The sequence below is a fragment of the Rhinoraja longicauda genome, chromosome 34, assembly GCF_053455715.1.
Source record: "Rhinoraja longicauda isolate Sanriku21f chromosome 34, sRhiLon1.1, whole genome shotgun sequence".
Taxonomy (NCBI): Eukaryota; Metazoa; Chordata; class Chondrichthyes; order Rajiformes; family Arhynchobatidae; genus Rhinoraja; species Rhinoraja longicauda.
Genome location: NC_135986.1, coordinates 19,565,758 through 19,591,466, shown reverse-complemented (window position 1 = coordinate 19,591,466; position 25,709 = coordinate 19,565,758). Strand labels below are relative to the sequence as shown.

General features: G+C 53.8%; 1 protein-coding gene across 1 annotated transcript in view; it reads right to left on the bottom strand.

The window, feature by feature from the left end:
• Positions 1–25,709, bottom strand: part of LOC144609624 (uncharacterized) — a 71,524-nt gene that overhangs the window by 30,827 nt on the left and 14,988 nt on the right. The window contains exons 8-19 of the mRNA XM_078428122.1: positions 25,334–25,419; positions 23,142–23,342; positions 20,662–20,808; positions 18,120–18,200; positions 16,212–16,439; positions 14,303–14,452; positions 10,537–10,626; positions 9,021–9,128; positions 7,221–7,328; positions 6,179–6,324; positions 4,522–4,623; positions 2,698–2,860 (exon numbers count right to left, since the gene is read on the bottom strand). Of these exons, the coding sequence (XP_078284248.1) occupies positions 2,698–2,860; positions 4,522–4,623; positions 6,179–6,324; positions 7,221–7,328; positions 9,021–9,128; positions 10,537–10,626; positions 14,303–14,452; positions 16,212–16,439; positions 18,120–18,200; positions 20,662–20,808; positions 23,142–23,342; positions 25,334–25,419 (1,610 nt within the window). The remainder of the gene's footprint in view (positions 1–2,697; positions 2,861–4,521; positions 4,624–6,178; positions 6,325–7,220; positions 7,329–9,020; positions 9,129–10,536; positions 10,627–14,302; positions 14,453–16,211; positions 16,440–18,119; positions 18,201–20,661; positions 20,809–23,141; positions 23,343–25,333; positions 25,420–25,709) is intronic.

Genomic DNA, 25,709 nt, shown 5'->3' with positions numbered 1-25,709 from the left:
CAAAGAATCCCACAGATTTCACCGCCCTCTGACTGAAGAAATTCCTCCTCATCTCCTTCCTAAAGGAACGCCCTTTAGTCCTGAGGCTGTGCCCTCTGGTCACTAGACTCTCCCACTAGTGGAAACAATCCTCTCCACATCCACTCTATCCAGGCCGTTCACTATTCTGTAAAGTTTCAATGAGGTCCCCCCTCATCCTTCTAAACTCCAACGAGGCCCAGTGCCCACAAACGTTTCCACGCTGCATCTCTAAACTAAACTATCTGAAAAGTCGTAAACAAAAGCTTTTCATTGTATCTCGGTACATGCAACAACAACAAAAAATAAAACTATCTACCTCAATGGGGACCCTTGGAATGTCTTTGATCGGAACATTACCTTGCACTAAACATTATTCACGTTATTCCCTTTATCCTGTATTTGTACACTGTGGACGGCTCGATTGTAATCGTGTGTTGTCTTTCCGCTGACTAGTTAGCACAGTACCTCGGTAACACGTGACAATAAATCAAACTAAATGACTCCACGTGCCGTTAAACAAACAATTTTCTCCTCCAGAAAGGGTCGTGCTTTGCAGGACACTGAGGCGCAGCGGGTAGAGCTGCTGCCTCACGGCGCCAGAGACCCGGTTTCGATCCCGACTACAGGCACCGTCTGTACTGAGTTTGCACGTTCTCCCCGTGACCTGCGAGGGTTTTCTCTGAGATCTTCGGTTTCCTCCCACACTCCAAAGACGTGCAGGTTTGTAGGTTAATTGGCTGGGCAAATGTAAAAATTGTCCCCAGTGGGTGTAGGATAGTGTTAGTGTGCGGGGATCGCTGGGCGGCGCAGACCCCGGTGGGCCGAAGGGGTCTGTCTCCGCGCTGTATCTCTAAACTAAACTAGAAGCAATCACCACCAGTGCCACAAAGACCGCGGGGTGACGTTTGCCCGCTGAGTGACCTACTAAACGAGATTAAAAATAGCACGATGCCAACTCAGAACAAGGAAATAAATAAAAGAAAAGCACAAATGAGCAGCAGGGCAAGATTCGGAAACCTTGGACGGTGAGAGGAGAGGACAGAGAACAGAAAAGGGTGCAGAGTTAGAGTGACACAGTGTGGAAACAGGCCCAACTTGCCCACACCGGCCAACAATGTCCCAGCTACACCAGTCCCTACCTGCCCACGTTTGGCCCTTATCCCCCCCCCAAACCCATCCGAACCGCTTCTAACCCCCCTACTACCTATCTCCAGGTCCCTCAGGTCGGCCGACTTGGGGCTACTCACTCTCCCGCGGTCTAGGCTTAAGCTCAGGGGTGACCGCGCTTTTGCGGTTGCAGCTCCTAGACTGTGGAACAGCATCCCTCTCCCCATCAGAACTGCCCCCTCCATCCAATCCTTTAAGTTCAGGCTCAAAACCTATTTCTACTCCCTAGCATTTGAGGCCCTCTGAGGGGGCGCTGTGAATTGTTTATGTATGTGCTGTTATGTTTGTGTGCCATTGTATGTTCGTTCTTAGTACCTGAACTGATGTACAGCACTTTGGTCAACGTGGGTTGTTTTTAAATGTGCTGTACAAATAAAATTGACTTGACTTGACTATCCATCTACCTGTCCAACTGCTTCTTAAACGTTGCGATAGTCCCAGCCTCAACTACTTCCTCCGGCAGCTCGTTCCATACACCCACCACACTCTGTGTGAAAATGTTACCCCTCAGATTCCTATTAAATCTTTCTCCCTTCACCTGAACCCGATATCCTCTGGTCCTCGATTCCCCAACTCTTTTAGTTTAGTTTAGTTTAGAGATTTCAGCCACGAAAACAGGCAGTTCGGCCCACCGAGTCTTGCGCCGACCAGCGATCCCCGCACATTAACACTACCGCACACACACACACACACACACGAGGGGACAAATTTACATTTACACCAAACCAATTAACCTACAAACCTGTGTCTTTGGAGTGTGGGGGGGAAACCGGAGATCGCACGGTGGTGCAGCGGTAGAGTTGCCGCCTTACAGCGAATACAGCGCCGGAGACTCAGGTTCGATCCCGACTGTGGGGCGCCGTCTGTACGGTGTTTGTACGTTCTCCCCGTGACCTGCGTGCGTTTTCTCCGAGATCTTTGGTTTCCTCCCACACTCCAAAGACGTGCAGGTTTATAGGTTAATCGGCTGGGCAAATGTAAAAAATTGTCCCCAGTGTGTGTAGGATAGTGTTAGTGTGCGGGGATCGCTGGGCGGCGCGGACCCGGTAGGCCGAAGGGCCTGTTTCTGTGCTGTATCTCTAAAAAAAAAAATCTAAAAAATCTTGGAGAAAACCCACGCAGGTCATGGGGAGAACGTGCAAACTCCATACAGACAACGCCCGTGGTCGGGATGGAACCCGGGTCTCTGACGCTGTGAGGCAGCAGCTCTACATCACTCTGGACAAGAGACTCTGCGCGTTTACCCGATCTATTCACCTCATGCTTTTGTGCAGAAAGGAACTGCAGATGCTGGTTTACCACCGAAGATGGACACAAAGTGCTGGAGTAACTCGGCCGGGACGGGCAGCGTCTCTGGAGGGAGGGAACGGGTGATGTTTCAGATCGAGAAGTACCGAACCGTCACCCGTTCCTTCTCTCCAGAGATGCTGCCCATCCCGCTGAGTTGCTCCAGCACTCTGTGCCTGTCCTCCCGTGATGTTGAACGTCTGTATAAGGCAGCTGAGCCACTGTGCCGGAGGGAGGGGGGTGGTTGGTGGGGGGGGGGAGAGAGAGAGAGGGGGGCAGACTCACAGCGGACATATCGTAGATGTGCGTGGACCCCATCATGGCACCGGCCACTGTCGCCGTCCTCTTCTCGGGCACCGGGATGTAGAGCTGTGGCGTCTCACCGCTACGGGCAGAGCGTCCGGGGAGAAGCGGGTTAGGGAGGGAAAGACCGATCAGCCATGATTGAACGGCGGAGTAGACTCGATGGGCCGAATGGCCTCATTCCCACTCAGAGTCACAGAGTGATACAGAGTGGAAACAGGCCCAACTTGCCCACACCGGCCAACATGCCCCATCTACACTAGTCCCACCTGCCCACACCGGCCAACATGCCCCATCCTACACTAGTCCCACCTGCCCACACCGGCCAACATGCCCCATCTACACTAGTCCCACCCGCCCACACCGACCAACATGCCCCATCTACACTAGTCCCCACCTGCCCACACCAGCCAACATGCCTCATCTACACTAGTCCCAACCTGCCCACACCGGCCAACATGCCTCATCTACACTAGTCCCACCTGCCCCACACCGACCAACATGCCCCATCTACACTGGTCCCACCTGCCCACACCGGCCAACATGCCCCATCTACACTAGTCCCACCTGCCCACACCTGCCAACATGCCTCATCTACACTAGTCCCACCTGCCCACACCGGCCCAACATGCCTCATCTACACTAGTCCCACCTGCCTGCGTTTGGTCCATATCCCTCCAAACCTGTCCTATCCATGTATCCATGCAACACCCTCTGTAAGCACTCCCAGCACTGGTAATCCCCTGGCCACCCCGTCAATGTGGTGGCTGGGGTACGGCCTCTCGCCCATCGAGGGCAAAGCCCCCCACCCACCGTGGGGGGACGGGAGCGGGTGCCAGGGGGTGCCCTTGGGACCACCCCCGTCACCACGACCCCCGTCCTCGCCACTCTTCACCCTCTCCCCCTTTGCCCGCTGCTGCACCAACCTCACTCCTTCCCCTCCCTCCCTCCCCCTCCACCCCCCTCCCCAACCACCCCTCTCCATGTAGCCTACCCCCTCTCCCCTCCACCCTGGACCCAGCCCTGCTCTCCCTCCCCCCTGACCCCCCTCCTCACCCTCCATCCCCCCACCTTCTCCCCCCTCCCTCTCTCTCCCCCCACCCTCTACCCCCCCCACCCATTCTCCCCTCCCCCCAGCTCCCCACCCCCCCTCCATCCCCCACCTTCTCTCCACCTCCCTCCTCCCTCCACCCACCCCCTCAGCCCAGCTCCCCACCACCCCTCCCCCTCCATTCCCCCACCTTCTCACCCCTCCCACCACCTTCTCCTCACCCCCCTCCACCTTCTCCCCCCTCCCACCACCTTCTCCTCACCCCCACCCCCTCCATCCCCCCACCTTCACCCCCACCTCCCTCTCTCCCCCCACCTCACCCCCACCCTCCCCACCCTAGCTCCCAATCCCCTCACCATCCCCCCACCTTCTCTCCACCTCCCACCTCCTCCTCACCCCCCTCTCCCCTCCGCCCAGCTCCCCACCTCCCACCACCTTCTCCTCAACCCCCCACCCCCCCCTCCCCCCTCCCTCCATCCCCCCACCTACTCTCCACCTCCTCTCTCCCCCCATCTCCCCCCCCACCTTCTACGCCCCCACACACACCCCCTCTCCCCAGCTCCCCACACCCCCTCTCCCCAGCTCCCCACACCCCCCCTCCATCCCCCCACCTTCTCCCCCCCCTCCCTTCAGCTTCTCCCCCCTCCCTAAGTCCCCCCCCCGTTACCGGCCAGCGGCAGCCCCCCACTCACCCGTCCATGGCTTCCTCGATCTTCTTCTTCCTCAGCTCGATGAGCTCGGGGGTCTCCATTCCAGCCGGGACGGAGGAGAAGCCTCCGGGAGTGATCAGGCCGCTGGTGGGACAAGGAGAGGGAGAGGTGGTTCACGGCTGTGGGGAGGGGGGGGGGAACGACGACCCAGGGTAACGCTCCTCCACAGCCCTCTCCTCCCCGTCCACCCTCCCCCTCGTCTCAGACCCCCTCCCCATCCCCGCCAGTCCCGGGACAGAGGGACCTGGCATAAGGCCCTCCCTCATCGGCGCAGCGGGTAGAGCTGCTGCCTCTCAGTGCCGGGTTCGATCCCGACCTCGGACGCTGTCTGTCTGTGCAGAGTTTGTACGTTTAGATTTAGAGATACAGCGCGGAAACAGGCCCTTCGGCCCACCGGGTCCGTGCCGCCCAGCGATCCCCGCACATTAACACTATCCTACACACTAGGAACAATTTTTACATTTTACCAAGCCAATTAACCTACAAACCTGTACATTTTTGGAGTGTGGGAGGAAACCGAAGATCTCGGAGAAAACCCACGCAGGTCACGGGGGAGAACGTACAAACTCCGTACAGACGGCGCCCGTAGTCAGGATCGAACCTGAGTCTCCGGCGCTGCATTCGCTGTAAGGCGGCAACTCTACCGCTGCGCCACCATACGTTCTCCCTGTAACCACGTGGGTTTTCTCCGGGCGCTCCGGTTTCCTCCCACACTCCAAAGACGTGCGGGTTTGTAGGTCGATTGGCTTGGTGTAAATGTAAATTGTCCCGAGTGTCAGTGTGCGGGGATCGCTGGTCGGCGCGGACTCGGTGGGCCGAAGCTTTAGGCAGCTTCAGTTTAGTTTAGACACACAGCGCGGAAACAGAAACCGGAGACAGAAAACTCGCTGGAGTTTAGAAGGATGTGGGGTGGGGGGGAGAGCTCAGTGAAACTTCCCGAATAGTGAGCGGCCTGGATAGAGTGGATGTGGGTGGAGAGGATGTTCCCACTAGTGGGAGAGTCTAGGACTAGAGGGCACAGCCTCAGAATTAAAGGACGTTCCTTTAGGAAGGAGATGAGGAGGAATTTCTTTAGTCAGAGGGTGGTGAATCTGTGGGATTCTTTGCCACAGACGGCTGTGGAGGCCACAAGTCAGTGGGTATATTTAAGGCAGAGATAGATAGATTGTTGATCAGTGCGGGTGTCAGGGGTTATGGGGAGAAGGGAGGAGAATGGGGTTAGGAGGGAGAGATAGATCAGCCGTGATTGAATGTGATGGGCCGAATGGCCAAATTCTGCTCCTATCACGTATGATCAGCGGGTCGGGCAGCATCTCGGGAGACGGAATGGGCGACGTTTCGGTCCCGCCCCTTGTTCAGAGTAGAAGTCAGGGGACAGGGGGACGAGGGGCAGGGGGACGAGGGGCAGGGGGACGAGGGGCAGGGGGACGAGGGGCAGGGGGACGAGGGGCAGGGGGACGAGGGACAGGGGGACGAGGGGCAGGGGGACGAGGGGCAGGGGGACGAGGGGCAGGGGGACGAGGGGCAGGGGGACGAGGGGCAGGGGGACGAGGGGCAGGGGGACGAGGGGCAGGGGGACGAGGGGCAGGGACACAGAGCGCCTGCCCTCTTCCCCTTGGCTGTGGGCTGCTGCTCCTACCTGTCAGCGGGGGTGATGAAGCCGGTGTCGTCGGGCTTATCCTCATCGCTCTCATCCTCGTCCTCCTCCTCCTCCGATGACTCCTCGTCAGACGGCTCCAGCTCTCCCCAGGGTGTGTGGTCCAGCTCCTCCTCCTCGGTCTTTGCCTGCGGGGGGAGAGAGCAAACCCCTCAGCCTGCGGTCCACAGATGGAGCAGCCGGTAGTGCTGCTGGCTCACTGCGCCAGGGACTCGGGTCCCACCCTGACCACAGGTGCTGGGACTGTGTCTGTGAACGCGTCTATCTCTGTCTGTCTGACTGCGTGTGTGCTTGTGTTCTATGTCTCTATGTGCGTGTCTTTGTCTGTGTGCGTCTCTTGTCTGTGTGTGTGTGTGTCTGTGTGTGTGTGTGTGTCGGTGTCTCCTGTCTGTGTGTCGGTGTCTCTTGGCTGTCTGTGTGTGTGTGTGTGTGTGTGTGTCTGTGTGTGTGTGTGTGTGTGTGTGTCTGTGTGTGTGTGTGTCTCTGTGTCTGTGCTCTGTGTGTGCGCGTGTGTGTCTGTGTGTGCGCGTGCGCATGTCTGTGTGTGTGTGTGTCTCGTCTGTGTGTGTTGGTGTCTCCTGTCTGTGTCTCTTGTCTGTGTGTGTGCGTGTGTGTCTGTGTGCATGTCTGTGTGTGTGTCTGTCTCTGTATGTGTGTGTGCGCGCACCTGCCTGCTCGCTGCTGTGTGTGTGTGTCTGCAGCGTGTCTGTTTGCGTGCGTGCGTGTGTGTGGATGTATGTAGTTTGCATGTTCTCCCTGCGTATGAGAGGTCATTGCACCAACACCCCTGCTGGACCTGCCGCCTGTGCTGGGGCAGAGTGTGAAGCGACGAGAGAAGGGTGACGTTTCACAGAGTGCTGGAGTAACTCAGCGGGTCGGGCAGCATCTGTGGGGAACACGGACGGGTGACGTTTCACAGAGTGCTGGAGTAACTCAGCGGGTCGGGCAGCATCTGTGGAGAACACGGACGGGTGACGTTTCAGGCCAGGGCCCATAACTGGACGCAGAGAGCGGGGTGACTTGCCTGGAATTCCAGGGAGTTGGTCCCAAACACGTCTCCGTACAGCGGTTTCCCGGTCTCATCGACGGGCGGCTTCCCCCAGCCCCCAGCGTGGTACCCAAACGAACAGCTCTGCCGAGAGACAGCACACAGGAGAGTCAGAGTCCAGTCTAGTTCATTGTCCCGTGTACCGAGGTACAGTGAAAAGCTTTCGTGTTGCGCGCTATCCAGTCAGCGGAAAGACAACACACGATTACAATCGAGCCGTCCACAGTGAACAGATACAGGATAAAGGGAATAACGTTTAGTGCGAGGTAAAGTCCGATCAAGGATAGTCCGAGGGTCACCAAAGAGGTAGCCAGTAGTTGAGGACTGCTCTCTGGTTGCGGTAAGATGGTTCAGACCCGTGTCGGACAAAGAGTCGCGTCCATTCCCCGACGATACTATCCCCAACGACCACTATTGGCTTAGCACAGCCCTATCCATGTTAAAACACCTTCATAGGATCATAAGTGGTAGGAGCAGGATTAGGCCATTCGGCCCATCGAGTCCACTCCGCCATTCGATCACGGCTGATCTATCTCTCCCTCCCTAACCCCATTCTCCTGCCTTCTCCCCATAACCCCTGACACCCGCACTAATCAAGAATCTATCTATCTCCGCCTTAAAAATACCCACTGACTTGTGGCCTCCACCGATGAATTCCGCAGATTAACCGCTCTCCGACTAAAGAAATTCCTCCACGTCTCCTTTCTGAAAGGCGCGTCCTTTTATTCTGAGGCTGTGATCTCTGGTCCTTGACTCGCCCTCCAGTGGAAACATGCTCTCCACTGGCACTCTACCCAGGCCTTTCCCTCTCACCGCCCCCATCCCCGTGACCCTGGGCCTCGAACATGAAGCTGCACAGCACAGGAACAGGCCCTTCGGCCCACAATGCCCGTGCCAAACACGAGGCCAAGCGAAACCAGTCCCAAGACGGACACAAAAAGCTGGAGTAACTCAGCGGGTCAGGCAGCATCTCTGGAGAGAAGGAATGGGTGACATTTCGGCTCGAGACCCTTCTTCACAGATGCTGCCTGTCCCGCTGAGTTACTCCAGCTTTTTGTGTCTATCTTCGGTTTAATTCGGTTGCTATTGAGGGCGTGCAGCGTAGGTTCACGTGGTTAATTCCCGGGATGGCAGGACTGTCGTATGTTGAAAGACTGGAGCGACTGGGCTTCTATACGCTGGAATTTAGAAGGACGAGAGGGGATCTTATTGAAATATATATGACTATTAAGGGGTTGGACACGCTAGAGGCAGGAAACATGTTCCCAATGTTGGGGGAATGCAGAACAAGGGGCCACAGTTTAAGAATAAGGGGTCGGCCGTTTAGAACGGAGATGAGGTAAAAGGTTTTCACCCAGAGAGTTGTGAATATATCGAATTCTCTGCCTCAGAAGGCAGCGGAGGCAAATTCTCTGGATGCTTTCATGAGAGAGCTAGATAGAAACATAGAAAATAGGTGCTGGAGGAGGCCATTTGACCCTTCAAGCCAGCACCGTAGATAGAGCTCTTAAGGATAGCGGAGTCAGGGGGTATGGGGAGAAGGCAGGAACGGGGTACTGATTGAGAATGATCAGCCATGATCACAGCGAATGGCGGTGCGTACAGGCTCGAAGGGCCGAATGGCCTCCTCCTGCACCTATTGTTTATTGACACCAATCCTATCTGCCCTGCACGTGATCCATATCCTTCCATATCTGCGCCCCCGTCTAAAAGCCTCGTGAAACGCCGCGGTCACGTCTACTTCCACCGCGACCATCGTGTGCTGGACGGACTTACCTCTGGGATGGGTGAGTTTAGACCAGGGATTTTGAGGTTGGGGTAGGACGGTGGAGGGCCGTATCGTTGCATGGCGATCAACCAGGGCGGAGGCACCTTGTGCGAATTCTGCGGGGAAACAACCAGGGTTAGATCAATGCAGCAACGTGCACTTATACAGAGCCTTAAACGTAACCGAGAACCCCAGCAAAGTGACGTACGGCCTCACACGTCGTAGGAGCAGAACTAGGCCGTTCGGCCCGTCGAGTCTACTCCGCCATTCAATCAGGGCTTATCTATCTCTCCCTCTCAACCCCATTCTCCTGCCTCCCCCCCCCCCCCCCCCCCCCCCGGTATAAAAGTATGAAAAGTGACCAGAATCAGGAATACAAGCAGAATTTTTACTTCAGACTTTAGAGATACAGCGGCGAAACAGGCCCTTCGTCCCAGCCAGTCCGTGCCGACCAGCGATCGCTCCGTACACTAGCACTATCCTACACACACTAGGGATAGTTTACAATTTTACAGAAGTCAATTGATCTCCAAACCCGCACGTCTTTGGAGTGTGGGAGGAAACCGGAGCACCCGGAGAAAACCCACGCAGGTCACGGGTAGAACGTGCAAACTCCGTACAGACAGCGCCCGTAGTCAGGATGGAACCCGGGTCTCCGGCGCTGTGAGACAGCAGCTCTACCCGCTGCGCCACCGTGCCGCCCTGGAAACAACCCATTCCCATACGAGGAGCTGGATCAACTCGGCAATCGTTCCACTGAACACCTCCGCTCAGTCCGTCTTAACCAACCTGATCTCCCGGTGGCTCAGCACTTCAACTCCCCCTCCCACTCTGACCTTCCTGTCCTGGGCCTCCTCCACTGTCAGAGTGAGGCCCAGCGCAAATTGGAGGAACAGCACCTCCTATTTCGCTTGGGTAGTTTACACCCCAGCGGTATGAACGTTGACTTCTCTAACTTCAGATAGCCCCCGCTTCCCCTCTCTATCCCCTCCCCCTTCCCAGTTCTCCCACTAATCTACAACACACGATGCCTCAGAAAAGCCACCAGCATCCACAAAGACTCCTCACACCCCTGCAACAGTCTGTTCGAACTCCTTCCATCGGGCAGACGATACAAGGCCTTCTACGCCCGCACCTCCAGACTCAGGAACAGCTTCATCCCCAGGGCCATAGCTGCTATGAACCGGTCCTGCTGAGCACTTTATTGTCTTAAAACTGTTCCAATTTGTTTCACTGGGTTGTTTAAATTAATACTGACTAGCTAATTAAATTATTGCATCGTATGGGAGGCGCATTCCCAATCTCGTTGTACCCCTATACAATGACAATAAAGATATATTGTATTGTCTCCAACAACATCCTATCTTTGTCCTCCGCCCCCTCCCCTGACATCAGTCTGAAGGGCCCGTTCCTTCTCTCCCAAGATGCTGCCTGACCCGCTGAATTACTCCGGCATTTTGTGTCCACCTAGGAGCTGGAGCTCCCCCCTCCCCCTCCATCCCGGAAAGAAGGGAATGTACTTACAGCTCCCACCGGCATTCCGAGGGCCAGTCGCAGCTCGTCCGACAGGTCTCCGGGCTTCTTCTCCTTCAGACGGGTCTCAAACTCTTTTCCCTGTTGGGGACGAGCAGAGGGAACTCGTTGATGAGACGGCGAGAGACAGGAGAGGTTTATTGGCACACGTCCCAAACAGCACAATGAAGTCCTTTGCACCTGGAGTACTGTGTGCAGTTTTGGTCTCCAAATTTGAGGAAGGACATTCTTGCTATTGAGGGCGTGCAGCGTAGGTTCACCAGGTTAATTCCCGGAATGGCGGGACTGTCGTATGTTGAAAGAATCGAGCGACTGGGCTTGTCTACGCTGGAATTTAGAAGGATGAGAGCGGATCTTATTGAAACTCATAAGATTATTAAGGGATTGGACACGCAAGATGCAGGAAACACAAGTCTGAAGAAGGGTCTCGACCGGAAACGTCACCCATTCCTTCTCTCCCGAGATGCTGCCTGACCTGCTGAGTTACTCCAGCATTTTGTGAATAAATACCTTCGATTTGTACCAGCATCTGCAGTTATTTTCTTATAAGATTATTAAGGGATTGGACACGCTAGATGCAGGAAACATGTTCCCAATGTTGGGGGAGTCCAGAACCAGGGGCCACGCAGTTTAAGAATAAGGGCTCGGCCATTTAGAACGGAGATGAAAAACCTTTTCAGTCAGAGAGTTGTGAATCTGTGGAATTCTCTGCCTCAGAAGGCAGTGGAGACCAATTCTCTGGATGCTTTCAAGAGAGAGTTAGATAGATCTTCAGAGGGTCTCGACCTGAAACGTCACCCATTCCTTCTCTCCCGAGATGCTGTCTGACCCGCTGAGTTACTCCAGCATTTTGTGTCTACCTCAGGTTTGTAGGTTAATTGCGTTGGTATAAATTGTAAATTGTCCCAAGCGCAGAAACAGGCCCTTCGGCCCACCGGGTCCGTGCCGCCCAGCGATCCCCGCACACTAACACTATCCTACACACACTTGGGACAGTCCCGCTGAGTTACTCCAGCTTTTTGTGTGTCTTGCAAACTCCACACAGACAGCATCCGAGGTCAGGATCAAACACGCGTCTCGGGAGCTCCGAGGCAGCAGCTCTACCCGCTGCGCGCGTCCATATTCAACCCGATTCTGTGCCGATTTAGAGACGTTATTCAGAGTCATCAGTGAGAGAGAGGAGCAGAATCAGGCCATTCGACCCATCGAGTCCACTCTGCCATTCAATCATGGCTGAACCATCTCTCCCTCCTAACCCCATTCTCCTGCCTTCTCCCCATAAACACCCGCACTAATCAACAATCTATCTCTGCCTTAAATATATTCACTGACTTGACCTCCACAGCCGTCTGTGGCAAAGAATTCCACAGATTCACCACCCTCTGACTAAATAAATTGCCCCTCATCTCCTTCCTAAAGGAATGTCCTTTAATTCTGAGGCTGTGCCCTCTGGTCCTAGACTCTCCCACTAGTGGAAACATCCTCTCCACATCCACTCTATCCAGGCCGCTCACTGTTCTGTATGTTTCAATGAGGTCCCCCCTCATCCTTCTAAACTTCAGCGAGTCCAGGCCCAGTGCCGACAAACGCTCATCGTACATTAACCCACTCATTCCTGGGATTGTTCTCGTAAACCTCCTCTGGACCCTCTCTAGAGCCAGCACATCCTTCCTCAGATACAGGGCCCAAAACTGTTCACAAAAGTGGGCAAACAGCGTGGCTGGGCAGTGCAACGCGTGTGAGACTAAGTGAGCAGTCCGGGTGCAGAGTGGAAGGGGTGCAAATCTGCCAGGGCTTCTGCCATAAGTACTGTGCGCAGTTTTAATCTCCAAATTTGAGGAAGGATATTCTTGCTATTGAGGGCGTGCAGCGTAGGTTTACTAGGTTAATTCCCGGAATGGCGGGACTGTCGAATGTTGAAAGACTGGAGCGACTGGGCTTGTATACGCTGGAATTTAGAAGGATGAGAGGGGATCTTATTGAAACACATAAGATTATTAAGGGATTGGACACGTTAACAGGCAGAAAACATGTTCCCAATGTTGGGGGAGTCCAGAACCAGGGGCCACACACAGTTTAAGAATAAGGGGTCGGCCATTTAGAACGGAGATGAGGAAAAACTTTTTCAGTCAGAGTTGTGAATCTGTGGAATTCTCTGCCTCAGAAGGCAGTGGAGGCCAATTCTCTGAATGCATTCAAGAGAGAGCTAGATAGAGCTCTTAAGGATAGCGGAGTCAGGGGGTATGGGGAGAAGGCAGGAACAGGGTACTGATAGTGGATGATCAGCCATGATCACATTGAATGGCGGTGCTGGCTCGAATGACCTACTCGTGCACCTATCGTCTATTGGTTATTGTCTATAAACAGATTAGCACCATAATTAGCCGCTGATATAACACCATTAAAACATAGACGTCATAAATCCGAACATTGCATCGACCTTCAATCATTATCCGAGCTTGTTGAGATTAGATTACGTTAGATTAGCTTGCTGACGTTAAATAATTCATTTATTGCGCAGATCAAAAGGAAGGACGTGCATTTTGGTGTTTTTAAATGCCTCCAGCGATCTTTCTTCCACAAACATCGAGGGTAGAGAATTCCAGAGATTCAGCAAAGATTCACCAACATCCAGACCTGTCCCCGTTCAAAACAACCTCAACATTTACAGCCCAGCGGTATGAATATAATCCGAGGGTCTCCAATGAGGTAGATAGTAGTTCAGGGCCACTCTCTGGTGAGAGGATGGTTCAGTTGCCTGATAACAGCCGGGATGAAACTGTCCCTGAATCTGGAGGTGTGCATTTTCACACTTCTGTACCTCTTTCCCCGATGGGAGGGGGGAGAAGAGGGGGTGACTAGGGTGAGACTGGTCCGTGATTATGCTGCTGGCCTTGCCGAGGCAGCGTGGGGTGTAGACGGAGTCGATGGAAGGGAGGTTGGTTTGTTTGTGCGTGCGTGCGTGACGGTCTGGGCTGCTGGCCTTGCCGAGGCAGTGTGAGGTGTAGACGGAGTCGATGGAAGGGAGGTTGGTTTGTTTGTGCGTGCGTGACGGTCTGGGCTGCTGGCCTTGCCGAGGCAGCGTGAGGTGTAGACGGAGTCGATGGAAGGGAGGTTGGTTTGTGCGATGGTCTGGGCTGCGTCCACAATTCACTGCGATTGTTTGCAGTCTTGGACGGAGCTGTTCCCAAACCGTGCTGCGATGCATCTCGATAAAATGCTTCCAACGGCGCATCTGTAGAAGTTGGTGAGAGTCGTTGGGGACACGCCAAAGTGTGATATTTAAGAGTCTTTTGGGACAGAGGTTTGAGAGAGTGGAGCGATTGTAATGCGTGATTGCAGATCCACTTCTGTGACTGGCACACACAGAGTCGCCTGGGTTAGACGCCATCTTGGATCAGTTTTAAATGGCACCTCGGGTCGCCAACTGTCCCGGATTAGCCAGGACATCTCATATTTTGGGCTAAATTGGTTTGTCCCGTATGGGACTGTCCTTGTCCCGCATTAGGCTCGGGGGGGCACTGTAGTGTCAGCCCGGATGCCGCCTAATGGAGGTTGCGTGGCAACCCACCTCCCGGCGCGGGCAGCCGCCATTAGTGGAGCGGGAGCACGTGGCCGCTGGCTGGGTGAGGTCACGCGGGGCAGTGACGTCACCTTGTCCCTTATTTGGAGTGAGAAAGTTGGCAACCCTAATGGCACCTCAGGTGGAAGCTGGGCAAATGCTCCCCAGCAGCCCTCTGGCCCAGCGCTCACTCACCTCGTAGTACAGGTCGCCGTGGATGGTCAGCTTGGGCTTGGTCTGCCATTTGAAGAAGGCGTCGTGCAGCTTCTGGTAGTCGATGTCTATCTTGCCCATCTTTGGCCGCACCTTCTCCCTCATCTTGGTCTTCATGGTCTTCTGCTCCTCCTGCGGGCAAACCACACTCTCAGTCACCACGCACAGCACGGAGACAGGCCCCACGGCCCAACCTGCCCACCCCTCCCTCCCTCCTGGCCCTGCTCCCCTCCCTCACCCAAACACAGCTTCAGGCCGGGCGGCAAGTGACAGCCCAGGTGTTCACCCAGCAGCCCGCCACCCGCCCAGATAGGCCAGCTATTCAACCACGGGTACAGAACTTTTCAAACCGCTGTTGTGAGAATACACTCTCTCTCACACACAAGCACACCTTCTCTCTCTCACACACACACATGCGCCTTATCTCTCTCTCCCTCTCTCTCAGGTGCACCTTTCTCTCTCACACACACACACCTCTCTCTCTCCAACGCACGTGCGCACACACTCTCTTTCTCACACACCCCTTATACACACACACAGGGCTGTCTTACACACTGCATCTCTCTCGCACACTCCTCATACACAGGGGTGGGTGCCTTACACACACACAGCATCCTCTCTCTCTCACACACCCCTTCGCGCACACACACACACAAACAGGGCACCTTTACAGTCGGGGGATCCATCACACACTGGCACCTTCTCTCTCCCTCTCTCACACACACCCCCCCTTCTCATACACACACACAGCATCTTTTCTCTCTCACACACCCCTTCTCGCACACACACATAGGTCACCATCTCTTTCTCAAGCACTCAGGGGCTCCTTATAGAAACACACACACACCTTCACACACACATGTACCTTCTCTCTCACACGCAATGTGGAAAATAGCACAGGATTTCAGCCCACAGTGCCAAACAAGATGGCAGGTTAAATTAATGCTTCTCATTCTCTCACACACACAGACGCACGCTCACACATTATGACCTGATGAGCCAAAACATTATGACCAGCTGCCTAATATGCTGTTGGTCCTCCGTGTGCAGCCCCATACGCAGCAGGGTGCGATGCACTGTGTGTTGTGACACATTCCTCCCGTCACCACCGTGACTTGTGCAACAGTCGACCTTCTGTCGGCTCGGACCAGACGGGATAGCCTTCGTTGCCCTCGCGCATCGATGAGCCTTGGGCGCCCAACACCCTGCCTGTCGCCGGTTTGTGGTTTGTCCCTCCTCGGACCACTGTCGGTCGGTACTCACCACTGCTGACCGGGAGCACCCCACAAGCCTTGCCGTTTCAGAGATGCTCTCAGAGATGCTCTGACCCAGTCGTCTGGCCAGAACAATTTGGTCCTTGTCAAAGTCGCTCAGGTCTTTACTCCTGCCCATTTCTCCTGCATCCAACACGTCAACTTCAAGGACCGACTTGCTGCCTAATATATCCCACCCCTTGACAGGTGCCATTGTAACAAGATAATCAATGTATTTATTCACAAAATGCTGGAGTAACTCAGCGGGTCAGGCAGCATCTCGAGAGAGAGAAGGAATGGGTGACGTTTCGGGTCGAGACCCCTCAGTCTGAAGAAGGGTCTCGACCCGAAACGTCACCCATTCCTTCTCCCCCGAGATGCTGCCTGACCCGCCGAGTTACTCCAGCATTTTGTGAACAAATACCTTCGATTTGTACCAGCATCTGCAGTTATTTTCTTATACTACTCAAGATAATCAATGTCATTCACTTGGCCAGTCGGTGGTCATAATGTTTTGGCTGATCGGTGTGTACACATGCAGGGCTGCATGCACTCTCTCTCACACACACATGTACAAACGCAGGGACCCGTACACACACGTACGGGTGAATGCACGCACGCACGCACACACACGGTACCTTCTCCTGCAGGGCCTCTCTCATCTCCTGGATGCCGGTGCGGCGGATGAATTCGGGCAGCTCGAAGGGGGGCTTCTCGATGCCACGCTTGCCCTGCAGGTACTTGCGCTTGAAGCACCAGTGCCGGGGCACGGGCACAGAGTTGCGGGCAGCCTTCAGGTGGACGAGCAGCTTGGGGTCGTGCGCCGTGACGTCGTGCATCTCCACCACGTCCGGCCGGGCCACCAGCTGCAGGGCACACAGGTCAGTGGTCAAAGAGCGACACGACGCGTGGAAACAGGCCCTTCAGCCCAGCCCCACCTCCACTAGCCCCACCCGCCCGCCCGCGTAGGGCCCACATCCCTCCAAACCCGCCCTGTCTGACCGATTCTGAAACGTTAGGACAGTCCCGGCCTCGACGACAGGCAGCTCCTCAGCTTACAATACGAGAAACCCCATCGCACACCGGAAATATCGTGCGTCGAAACGCATTGAATCACGTGGCCGGAAGCCAGCGCAAGTCGAAGCACCGTAAACCGGAGGGCATCTGTACCTCCTCCGGCAGCTCGTTCCATGCACCCACCACTCTTTGTGCTGTTAAATCGTTTCCCCACCATCACCTTGAGCCGATGCTCTCTTGTCCTCGATTCACCTGCTCTGGACAAGAGCAGGTGTATGGGGAGTGGAGGCAGACCTGGGTAGGTCGGGCGAGTGGGCAAATGCAGTACAATGCAGGTAAACGTGACCCTCGGGCTATCCTTGGCTGGCGTTACCTTGCACTGAACGTTCTTCCCTTACCACATTAACTGTACAACCCCCCACCCTTCTGTCTCCCCCCTCTAGACTGACTCTCCCCCACCCTCCCCAATCTTTACACATCCCCAATCCTTTCAACTCGTGACTTTAATTTCACGGTTCATGTATTCTGTGTTTTTATGACTGTCGGCAGATCAATTTCCCTTCTGGGATAAATAAAGTTTGATCGTATCGTATGCATCGGTACACCGTAAATGGCAGAATTATAAAGATGTATTGTCTTCCTGCTGACTGGATAGCACGCAACAAAAGCTTTTCACTGTACCTCGGTACACGAGACAATAAACTAGACTGATACCGCAAATTGGAGGAACAGCACCTCATATTTCGCTTGGGCAGCTTACACCCCAGCAGTATGAACATTGATTTCTCTAACTTCAGACAGTTCCTCTGACCCTCCCTTTCTCCTCCTCCCTTCCCAGTTCTCCCACTAGTCTTCCTGTCTCCCACTACAGCCTGTCTTTATAGACAATAGACAATAGGTGCAGGAGGAGGCCATTCGGCCCTTCGAGCCGGCACCGCCATTCAATGTGATCATGGCTGATCATTCTCAATCAGTACCCCGTTCCTGCCTTCTCCCCATACACCCTGACTCCGCTATCCTTAAGAGCTCTATCCAGCTCTCTCTTGAATGCATTCAGAGAATTGGCCTCCACTGCCTTCTGAGGCGGAGAATTCCACAGATTCACAACTCTCTGACTGAAAAAGTTTTTCCTCATCTCCGTTCTAAATGGCCTACCCCTTATTCTTAAACTGTGTGGCCCCTGGTTCTGGACTCCCCCAACATTGGCAACATGTTTCCTGCCTCTAACGTGTCCAACCCCTTAATAATCTTATACGTTTCGATAAGATCCCCTCTCATCCTTCTAAATTCCAGTGTATACAAGCCTAGTCGCTCCAGTCTTTCAACATATGACAGTCCCGCCATTCCAGGAATTAACCTAGTGAACCTACGCTGCATGCCCTCAATAGCAAGAATATCTCTCCAGAGATGCTTGCTGCCTATCCCACTTTGTGGGCCCAATACAGATACCCACCACGGTGCTAAAAATAAGCCTGTCACGCACGTCTCCTTTCAGTCGTGCCTCTCATTCTCCGCGCAGTCTCACGTACCTGCTTCAGCTCAGCCACACTCAGCCGGTTCAGTCTCCTGAGCTTCTTCTTTGACAGCTTGGGAAGGTCGTCCTTCTTCGCCTGACGTGAACAGGGTTACACAGTTTAGTCCGGCATCTTATCGAAACGTATAAGATTATTAAGGGGTTGGACACGTTAGAGGCAGGAAACATGTTCCCAATGTTGGGGGAGTCCAGAACAAGGGGCCACACACAGTTTAAGAATAAGGGGTCGGCCATTTAGAACGGAGATGAGGAAAAACTTTTTCAGTCAGAGTTGTGAATCTGTGGAATTCTCTGCCTCAGAAGGCAGTGGAGGCCAATTCTCTGAATGCATTCAAGAGAGAGCTATTAAGGATAGCGGAGTCAGGGGGTACGGGGAGAAGGCAGGAACGGGGTACTGATTGAGAATGATCAGCCATGATCACATTGAATGGCGGTGCTGGCTCGAAGGGCCGAATGGCCTCCTCCTGCACCTATTGTCTATCACACACCGGCCACCTCACCACCCGTGACACAAAGCTGGGTGGCAGTGTGGACTGTGAGGAAGATGCTATGAGGTTGCAGGGTGACTTGGACAGGTTGTTTGAGCGACCGGATGCCGTTTAATGTGGATAAATGTGAGGTTATCCACTTTGGTGGTAAGAACAGGAAGGCAGATTATTATCTGAAATGGTGACAAGTTAGGAAATGGGGAAGTACAAAAAGATCTGGGTGTCCTAGTTCAACAGTCACTTGGAATTCTTTGAGGATGTAACTAGGAAAATTGACAGGGGAGAGCCGGTGGATGTGGTGTACCTTGACTTTCAGAAAGCCTTTGACAAGGTTCCACATAGGAGATTAGTGGGCAAAATTAGAGCACATGGTATTGGAGGTGGGGTACTGACATGGATAGAAAATTGGTTGACAGACAGAAAGAGTGGGGATAAATGGGTCCCTTTCAGAATGGCAGGCAGTAACTAGTGGGGTACCGCAAGGCTCGGTGCTGGGACCGCAGCTATTTACAATATACATTAATGACTTGGATGAAGGGATTAAAAGTACCATTAGCAAATTTGCAGATGATACAAAGCTGGGTGGTAGTGTCAACTGTGAGGAAGATGCTATGAGGTTGCAGGGTGACTTGGACAGGTTGTGTGAGTGGGCAGATGCAGTTTAATGTGGATAAATGTGAGGTTATCCACTTTGGTGGTAAGAACAGGAAGGCAGATTATTATCTGAAATGGTGACAAGTTAGGAAATGGGGAAGTACAAAGAGATCTGGGTGTCCTAGTTCAACAGTCACTTAAAGTTAGCATGCAGATACAGCAGGCAGTGAAGAAAGCTAATGGCTTGTTGGCCTTTATAACAAGAGAAGTTAAGTACAGCAGCAAAGAGGTCCTTCTGCAGTTGTACAGGGCCCTAGTGAGACCGTACCTGGAGTACTGTGTGCAGTTTTGGTCTCCAAATTTGAGAAAGGACATTCTTGCTATTGAGGGCGTGCAGCGTAGGTTTACTAGGTTAATTCCCGGAATGGCGGGACTGTCGTATGTTGAAAAACTGGAGCGATTAGGCTTGTATACACTGGAATTTAGACGGATGAGAGGGGATCTTATTGAAACAAATAAGATTATTAAGGGATTGGACACGTTAGAGGCAGGAAACATGTTCCCAATGTTGGGGGAGTCCAGAACCAGGGGCCACAGTTTAAGAATAAGGGGTAGGCCATTTAGAACGGAGATGAGGAAAAACGTTTTCACTCAGAGAGTGGTGAATCTGTGGAATTCTCTGCCTCAGAAGGCAGTGGAGGACATTTCTCTGAATGCATTCAGGAGAGAGGTAGATAGAGCTCTTAATGATAGCGGAGTCAGGGGGTATGGGGAGAAGGCAGGAATGGGGTACTGATCGTGGATGATCAGCCATGATCACATTGAATGGTGGTGCTGGCTCGAAGGGCCGAATGGCCTACTCCTGCACCAATTGTCTATTGACAGTGCGGCACTCCCCGTTTAGCTCAAAGATACGGCGTGGAAACAGGCCCTTCGGCCCACCGAGTCCGCTACGACCGGCGATCACCCCTTACACTAACAGTGCCCTACACACACACACACACACACACACAAGGGCCAGTTTACCGTCTTTTACCGAAGCCAATAACCTACAAACGCGCACGTCTTTGAAGCGCGGGAGGAAACCGGAGTAGGAGGAGGGTTTTACTGTTACCATGGATTCAAGGTGAAGGGGAAAGGATTTAATAGGAATTTGAGGGGTAACTTTTTCCATGGTGTATGGAACGAGCTGCCAGAGGAAGCAGTTGAGGCAGGGACTATCCCAACTTTTAAGAAACATGGATAGGACAAGTTTGGAGGGTTATGGACCAAACGCAGGCAAGAGGGACTAGAGTAGCTGGCCGGGGTGGGCATGTTTCCACACAGTATCACTCTATGACTTAATGACTATGACATGGCGGGAAGAGAGGGGGGCGGGGGGGGGCAGCAGGAGGACCGGCGGGGAGGGGTCCAGCGCACGTGCCACAAGACCCAGGACGAGAGGCCCACACTGACCATATCATCATCACTGTCCATGTCATCGTCATCGCTGTTCCCCTTCATCTCCGTCTCAAAACCTTTCTTCTTCATCAGCACGGCCGCCTCCAGCTTGTCGGCTTTGTCCGGCTCTTTGTCCTTGTCTTTCTTCACATCGTCTGTCAGCTGAGAAGAGAGAGTGAGAGGGGGGGGAGAGAGAGAGAGAGGGGGGGAGAGAGAGAGAGAGAGAGAGAGGGAGAGAGAGAGAGGGGGAGAGAGAGTGGGGGGAGAGAGAGAGGGGGGGAGAGAGAGAGGGGGGAGAGAGAGGGGGGGGAGAGAGAGGGGGGAGAGAGAGAGAGGGGGGGCAGAGAGAGAGGGGGGCAGAGAGAGAGGGGGGCAGAGAGAGAGGGGGGCAGAGAGAGAGGGGGCAGAGAGAGAGGGGGCAGAGAGAGAGGGGGCAGAGAGAGAGGGGGCAGAGAGAGAGGGGGCAGAGAGAGAGGGGGGCAGAGAGAGAGGGGGGCAGAGAGAGAGGGGGGCAGAGAGAGAGGGGGGCAGAGAGAGAGGGGGGGAGAGTGAGAGAGAGAGAGAGAGATTCCCCATATTATTCATTTAAGCGTAACGTCAAGAAATGGCTTATTGAGAACCAACAACTGTCAACACTGATGTTAGTTTTATCCAACTTGAACGTGACTTTTAAAACTTAAACTTAAAAAATGTGAACTTTAAATTAAGACTGTGCTCACACTGTATTTTTACATCTGCTATTTGGGTTTTGTCTGCTCATTTTAATTAACTGTAATGCTCTGTAAGGTAATGTACTATGTTTTTAACTATTGTACATATTGTATTGTATTTCCTTTCTAGGATGCCTAAACAACATCAGGCTAAGGGACTGCCGGTGAAAACTAGTCCCTCGGCTAACTCGAGTGCATTTACATTTATTTGGATGTCAATTAATGTACATTGTCCCCTTTTCAAATAAATGAATATTAATATAAAAGGAAAAACAAAATCACAGGGCGTGGGTTATTCAGTTTCAGTTGAGTTTATTGTCACGTGTAGATTTAGATTTAGATTTTTAGAGATACAACGCGGAAACAGGCCCTTCGGCCCACTGGGTCCGCGCCGCCCAGCGATCCCCGCACACTAACACTATCCTACACCCACTAGGGACAATTTTTACATTTGCCCAGCCAATTAACCTACGTACCTGCACGTCTTTGGAGTGTGGGAGGAAACGGAAGATCTCGGAGAAAACCCACGCAGGTCACGGGGAGAACGTACAAACTCCGTACAGACGGCGCCCGTAGTCAGGATCGAACCTGTCTCCGGCGCTGCATTCGCTGTAAGGCAGCAACTCTACCGCTGAGCCACCGTGCCGCACGTATGTACTGAGGTACGGTGAAAAGCCTCTGTGGCGTGCTAAGCAGTCAGCGCAAAGACAGCACGTGATTACAAACTCTGGACGGAGTTTGTACGTTCTCCCCGTGACCGCGTGGGTTTTCTCCGAGATCTTCGGTTTCCTCCCACGCTCTAAACACGTGGTTTGTAGGTTAATTGGCTTGGTGTATGCGTAAATGAGCCCTAGTGTGTGTAGGGTAGTGTTAATGTGTGCAGGGATTGCTGGTGGGCGAGGACTCGGTGGGTCGAAGGGCCTGTGACCCCCGCACACTAATACAGTCCAAAACAAACTAGGGACTATTTACAATTATACAGAGCCAATTAATCTACAAACCAGGCAGTGGCAGTAGAGGCCAATTCACTGGATGGATTTAAGAGAGAGTTAGATAGAGCTCTTGGAGCCAGTGGAATCAAGGAATATGGGGAGAAGGCAGGCACGGGTTACTGATTGTGGATGCTCAGCCATGATCACAATGCGTGGCGGTGCAGGCTCGAAGGGCCAAATGGCCTCCTCCTGCACCTATTTTCTATGTTTCTATATTAAACTTGAACGTCTTTGGAATGTGGGACTCGATGGACCGAATGGCCTACTTAGAAACTTAGAAAATAGGTGCAGGAGTAGGTCATTTGGCCCTTCGAGCCACAACCGCCATTCAATATGATCATGGCTGATCATCCAACTCAGTATCCTGTACCTGCCTTCTCTCCATACCCCCTGACCCCTTTAGCCACAAGGGCCACATCTAACTCCCTCTTAAATATAGCCAATGAACTGACCTCAACTACCTTCTGTGGCAGAGAATTCCACAGATTCACCACTCTGTGTGAAAAAAAAACGTTCTCATCTCGGTCCTAAAAGACTTCCCCCTTATCCTTAAACTGTGACCCCTTGTTCTGGACTTCCCCAACATCAGGATCAATCTTCCCGCATCTAGCCTCTCCAACCCCTTAAGAATTTTGTAAGTTTCTATAAGATCCCCCCTCAATCTTCTAAATTCCAGCGAGTACAAGCCGAGTCTATCCAGTCTTTCTTCATATGAAAGTCCTGCCATCCCAGGAATCAATCTGGTGAACCTTCTCTGGCCTGCTTCTACTCCTGTAACCTGTGAACGACCTACCCTGAAGGACTCGAATATCCTCTTGAAGTAGATGAAGTTGGCGTCAAACACCTCGGGCTCCTCGGTCACGTACTCCACCTCCACGTCCGTGTCCGTGTCCATCGCCTCTGCTTTCTCTGCTTTCTCCGCCTTCTTCTGAACCCCGTTCTCACTCCGTCCCCCCTTCTTTTTCTTCTTCCTGTTGCGGCGTTTCCGACTTTTCTGAAACAAAAAGGGAAGAAACGTTTTTTCCCCCCCACTCCACCACAGTCCCCGACATCGGACGCCGAAACGTTAATTACCGCAAGGAGAGAGACCTGTGCAGGAAGGAACTGCAGGTACGTGTAGGAAAAACAAACTGCAGGTGCTGGTTTAAACCGAAGACGGACCACAAAATGGAGGAGTAACTCAGCGGGACAGGCAGCGTCTCTGGGGAGAAGGAATGGGTGACGTTTCTGGTCTGAACAAGGGTGTCGATGCAAATTTTTTATTAGTTGTAGAGAGACAGATGCTGGTTTAAACTGAAGATAAACACAAAAAGCTGGAGTAACTCAGCTGGACAGGCAGCATCTCTGGAGAGGGAGGGCAGGAGGAGAGGGAGGGCAGGAAGAGGAGAGGGGGCGGGAGGAGGAGAGATGGGGGCGGGAGGAGGAGAGATGGGGGCGGGAGGAGGAGAGATGGGGGCGGGAGGAGGAGAGATGGTGGCGGGAGGAGGAGAGATGGGGGCGGGAGGAGGAGAGATGGTGGCGGGAGGAGAGAAAGAGAGGGGGGGCGGGAGGAGAAGGAGAGGGGGACGGGAGGAGAGGGGGGGGGCGGGAGGAGGAGGAGTGGGGAGGAGAAGGAGGGGGGGGCGGGAGGAGGAGGAGAGAAAGAGAGGGGGGCGGGAGGAGGAGAGGGGGGGGCGGGAGGAGAAGAAGAGGGGGGGCGGGAGGAGAAGGAGAGGGGGATGGGAGAAGGAGGGGGGGGGCGGGAGGAGGAGTGGGGAGGAGAAGGAGAGGGGGGGCGGGAGGAGGAGGAGAGAAAGAGAGGGGGGCGGGAGGAGAAGGAGAGGGGGGGGCGGGAGGAGAAGGAGAGGGGGGGCGGGAGGAGGAGGAGAGGAGAAGGAGAGGGGGGGGGCGGGAGGAGAAGGAGGGGGGACGGGAGGAGGAGAGGGGGGGCGGGAGGAGAAGGAGAGGGGGGACGGGAGGAGAGGGGGGGCAGGAGGAGAAGGAGAGGGGGGACGGGAGGAGAAGGAGGGGGAGAAGGAGAGGGGGGAGGAGAAGGAGGGGGGGAGGAGAGGGGGGGGGGGAGGAGAGGGGGGGAGGAGAAGGAGGAGGAGAAGGAGGGGGGGAGGCGGGAGGAGGAGGGGGGGGGGGGAAGGAGAGGGGAGGACAGGAGATGCTGCCTGTCCCGTTGAGTTACTCCACCATTTTGTGTCTGTACTTGGCAGATAGATCTTCTCTGCTCATCCCTCTTATCTTCTACGGGCCATGTTTGGATGACAAATACTTTGAGTTTTCATTAGTTGTAGAGAGACAGTGTGGCTACAGGCCCTTTGGTCAATCGAGTGTCCCCCCGGTTGACCATCGTTGTACACACTAGTTGCGTGTTTATGACGAGCAGTGATGGGGCCCCATGATCTGAGGAGGGATGTGCTGGCTCTAGGAGAGGGTGCGGAGGAGGTTCATGACTTACAAAATCCTTAAGGGGTTGGACAGGCTGGATGCAGGAAGATTGTTCCCGATGTTGGGGAAGTCCAGAACAAGGGGGTCACACAGTTTAAGGATAAGGGGGAAGTCTTTTAGGACCGTTTTTTTTCACACAGAGAGTGGTGAATCTGTGGAATTCTCTGCCACAGAAGGTAGTTGAGGCCAGTTCATTGGCTATATTTAAGAGGGAGTTAGATGTGGCCCTTGTGGCTAAAGGGATCAGGGGGTGTGGAGAGAAGGCAGGTACGGGATACTGAGCTGGATGATCAGCCATGATCATATTGAATGGCCCTAATTCTGCTCCTATCTCTTCGGAACCCATGGGAGGAAAGTCCCACCATGGGCTCTCTGATGACAGAGAGCTGGAGGCAGCGAATAGAGGGGAGATGCGGGGAGAATGGGGTCGAGAGGGAGAGGTAGACCAGCCATGATTGAATGGTGGAGTAGACTCGATGGGCCGAGTGGCCTACTTCTGCTCCCACGACTTAGGAAGGAGACGGACTGACGAGGAAAGAAGTGACAAACCTCCTTCTTCGACAGCGACGAAGCGAGCTCTTCATCCTCCGTGTCGGCTGGCGTCAGAGTGGCACCGAGCGTTGAATCCGCCTCATCTGCGCAGAGACAAACAGCAAAGCGAGAGCTCAGCGGGTTAGGCACAAGATGGTTAAGGGGGAGATCATGCAAACTCCATTCAAACAGCACGCAAGATTGAGACTGATAAGTAAGTGCGAGGTTATCCACTTTGGTGGCAAGAATAGGAAGGCAGAGTATTATCTGAATGGTGTCAAGTTAGGAACAGGGGACGTACAACGAGATCTGGGTGTCCTAGTGCATCAGTCACTGAAAGGAAGCATGCAGGTACAGCAGGCAGTGAAGAAAGCCAATGGAATGTTGGCCTTCA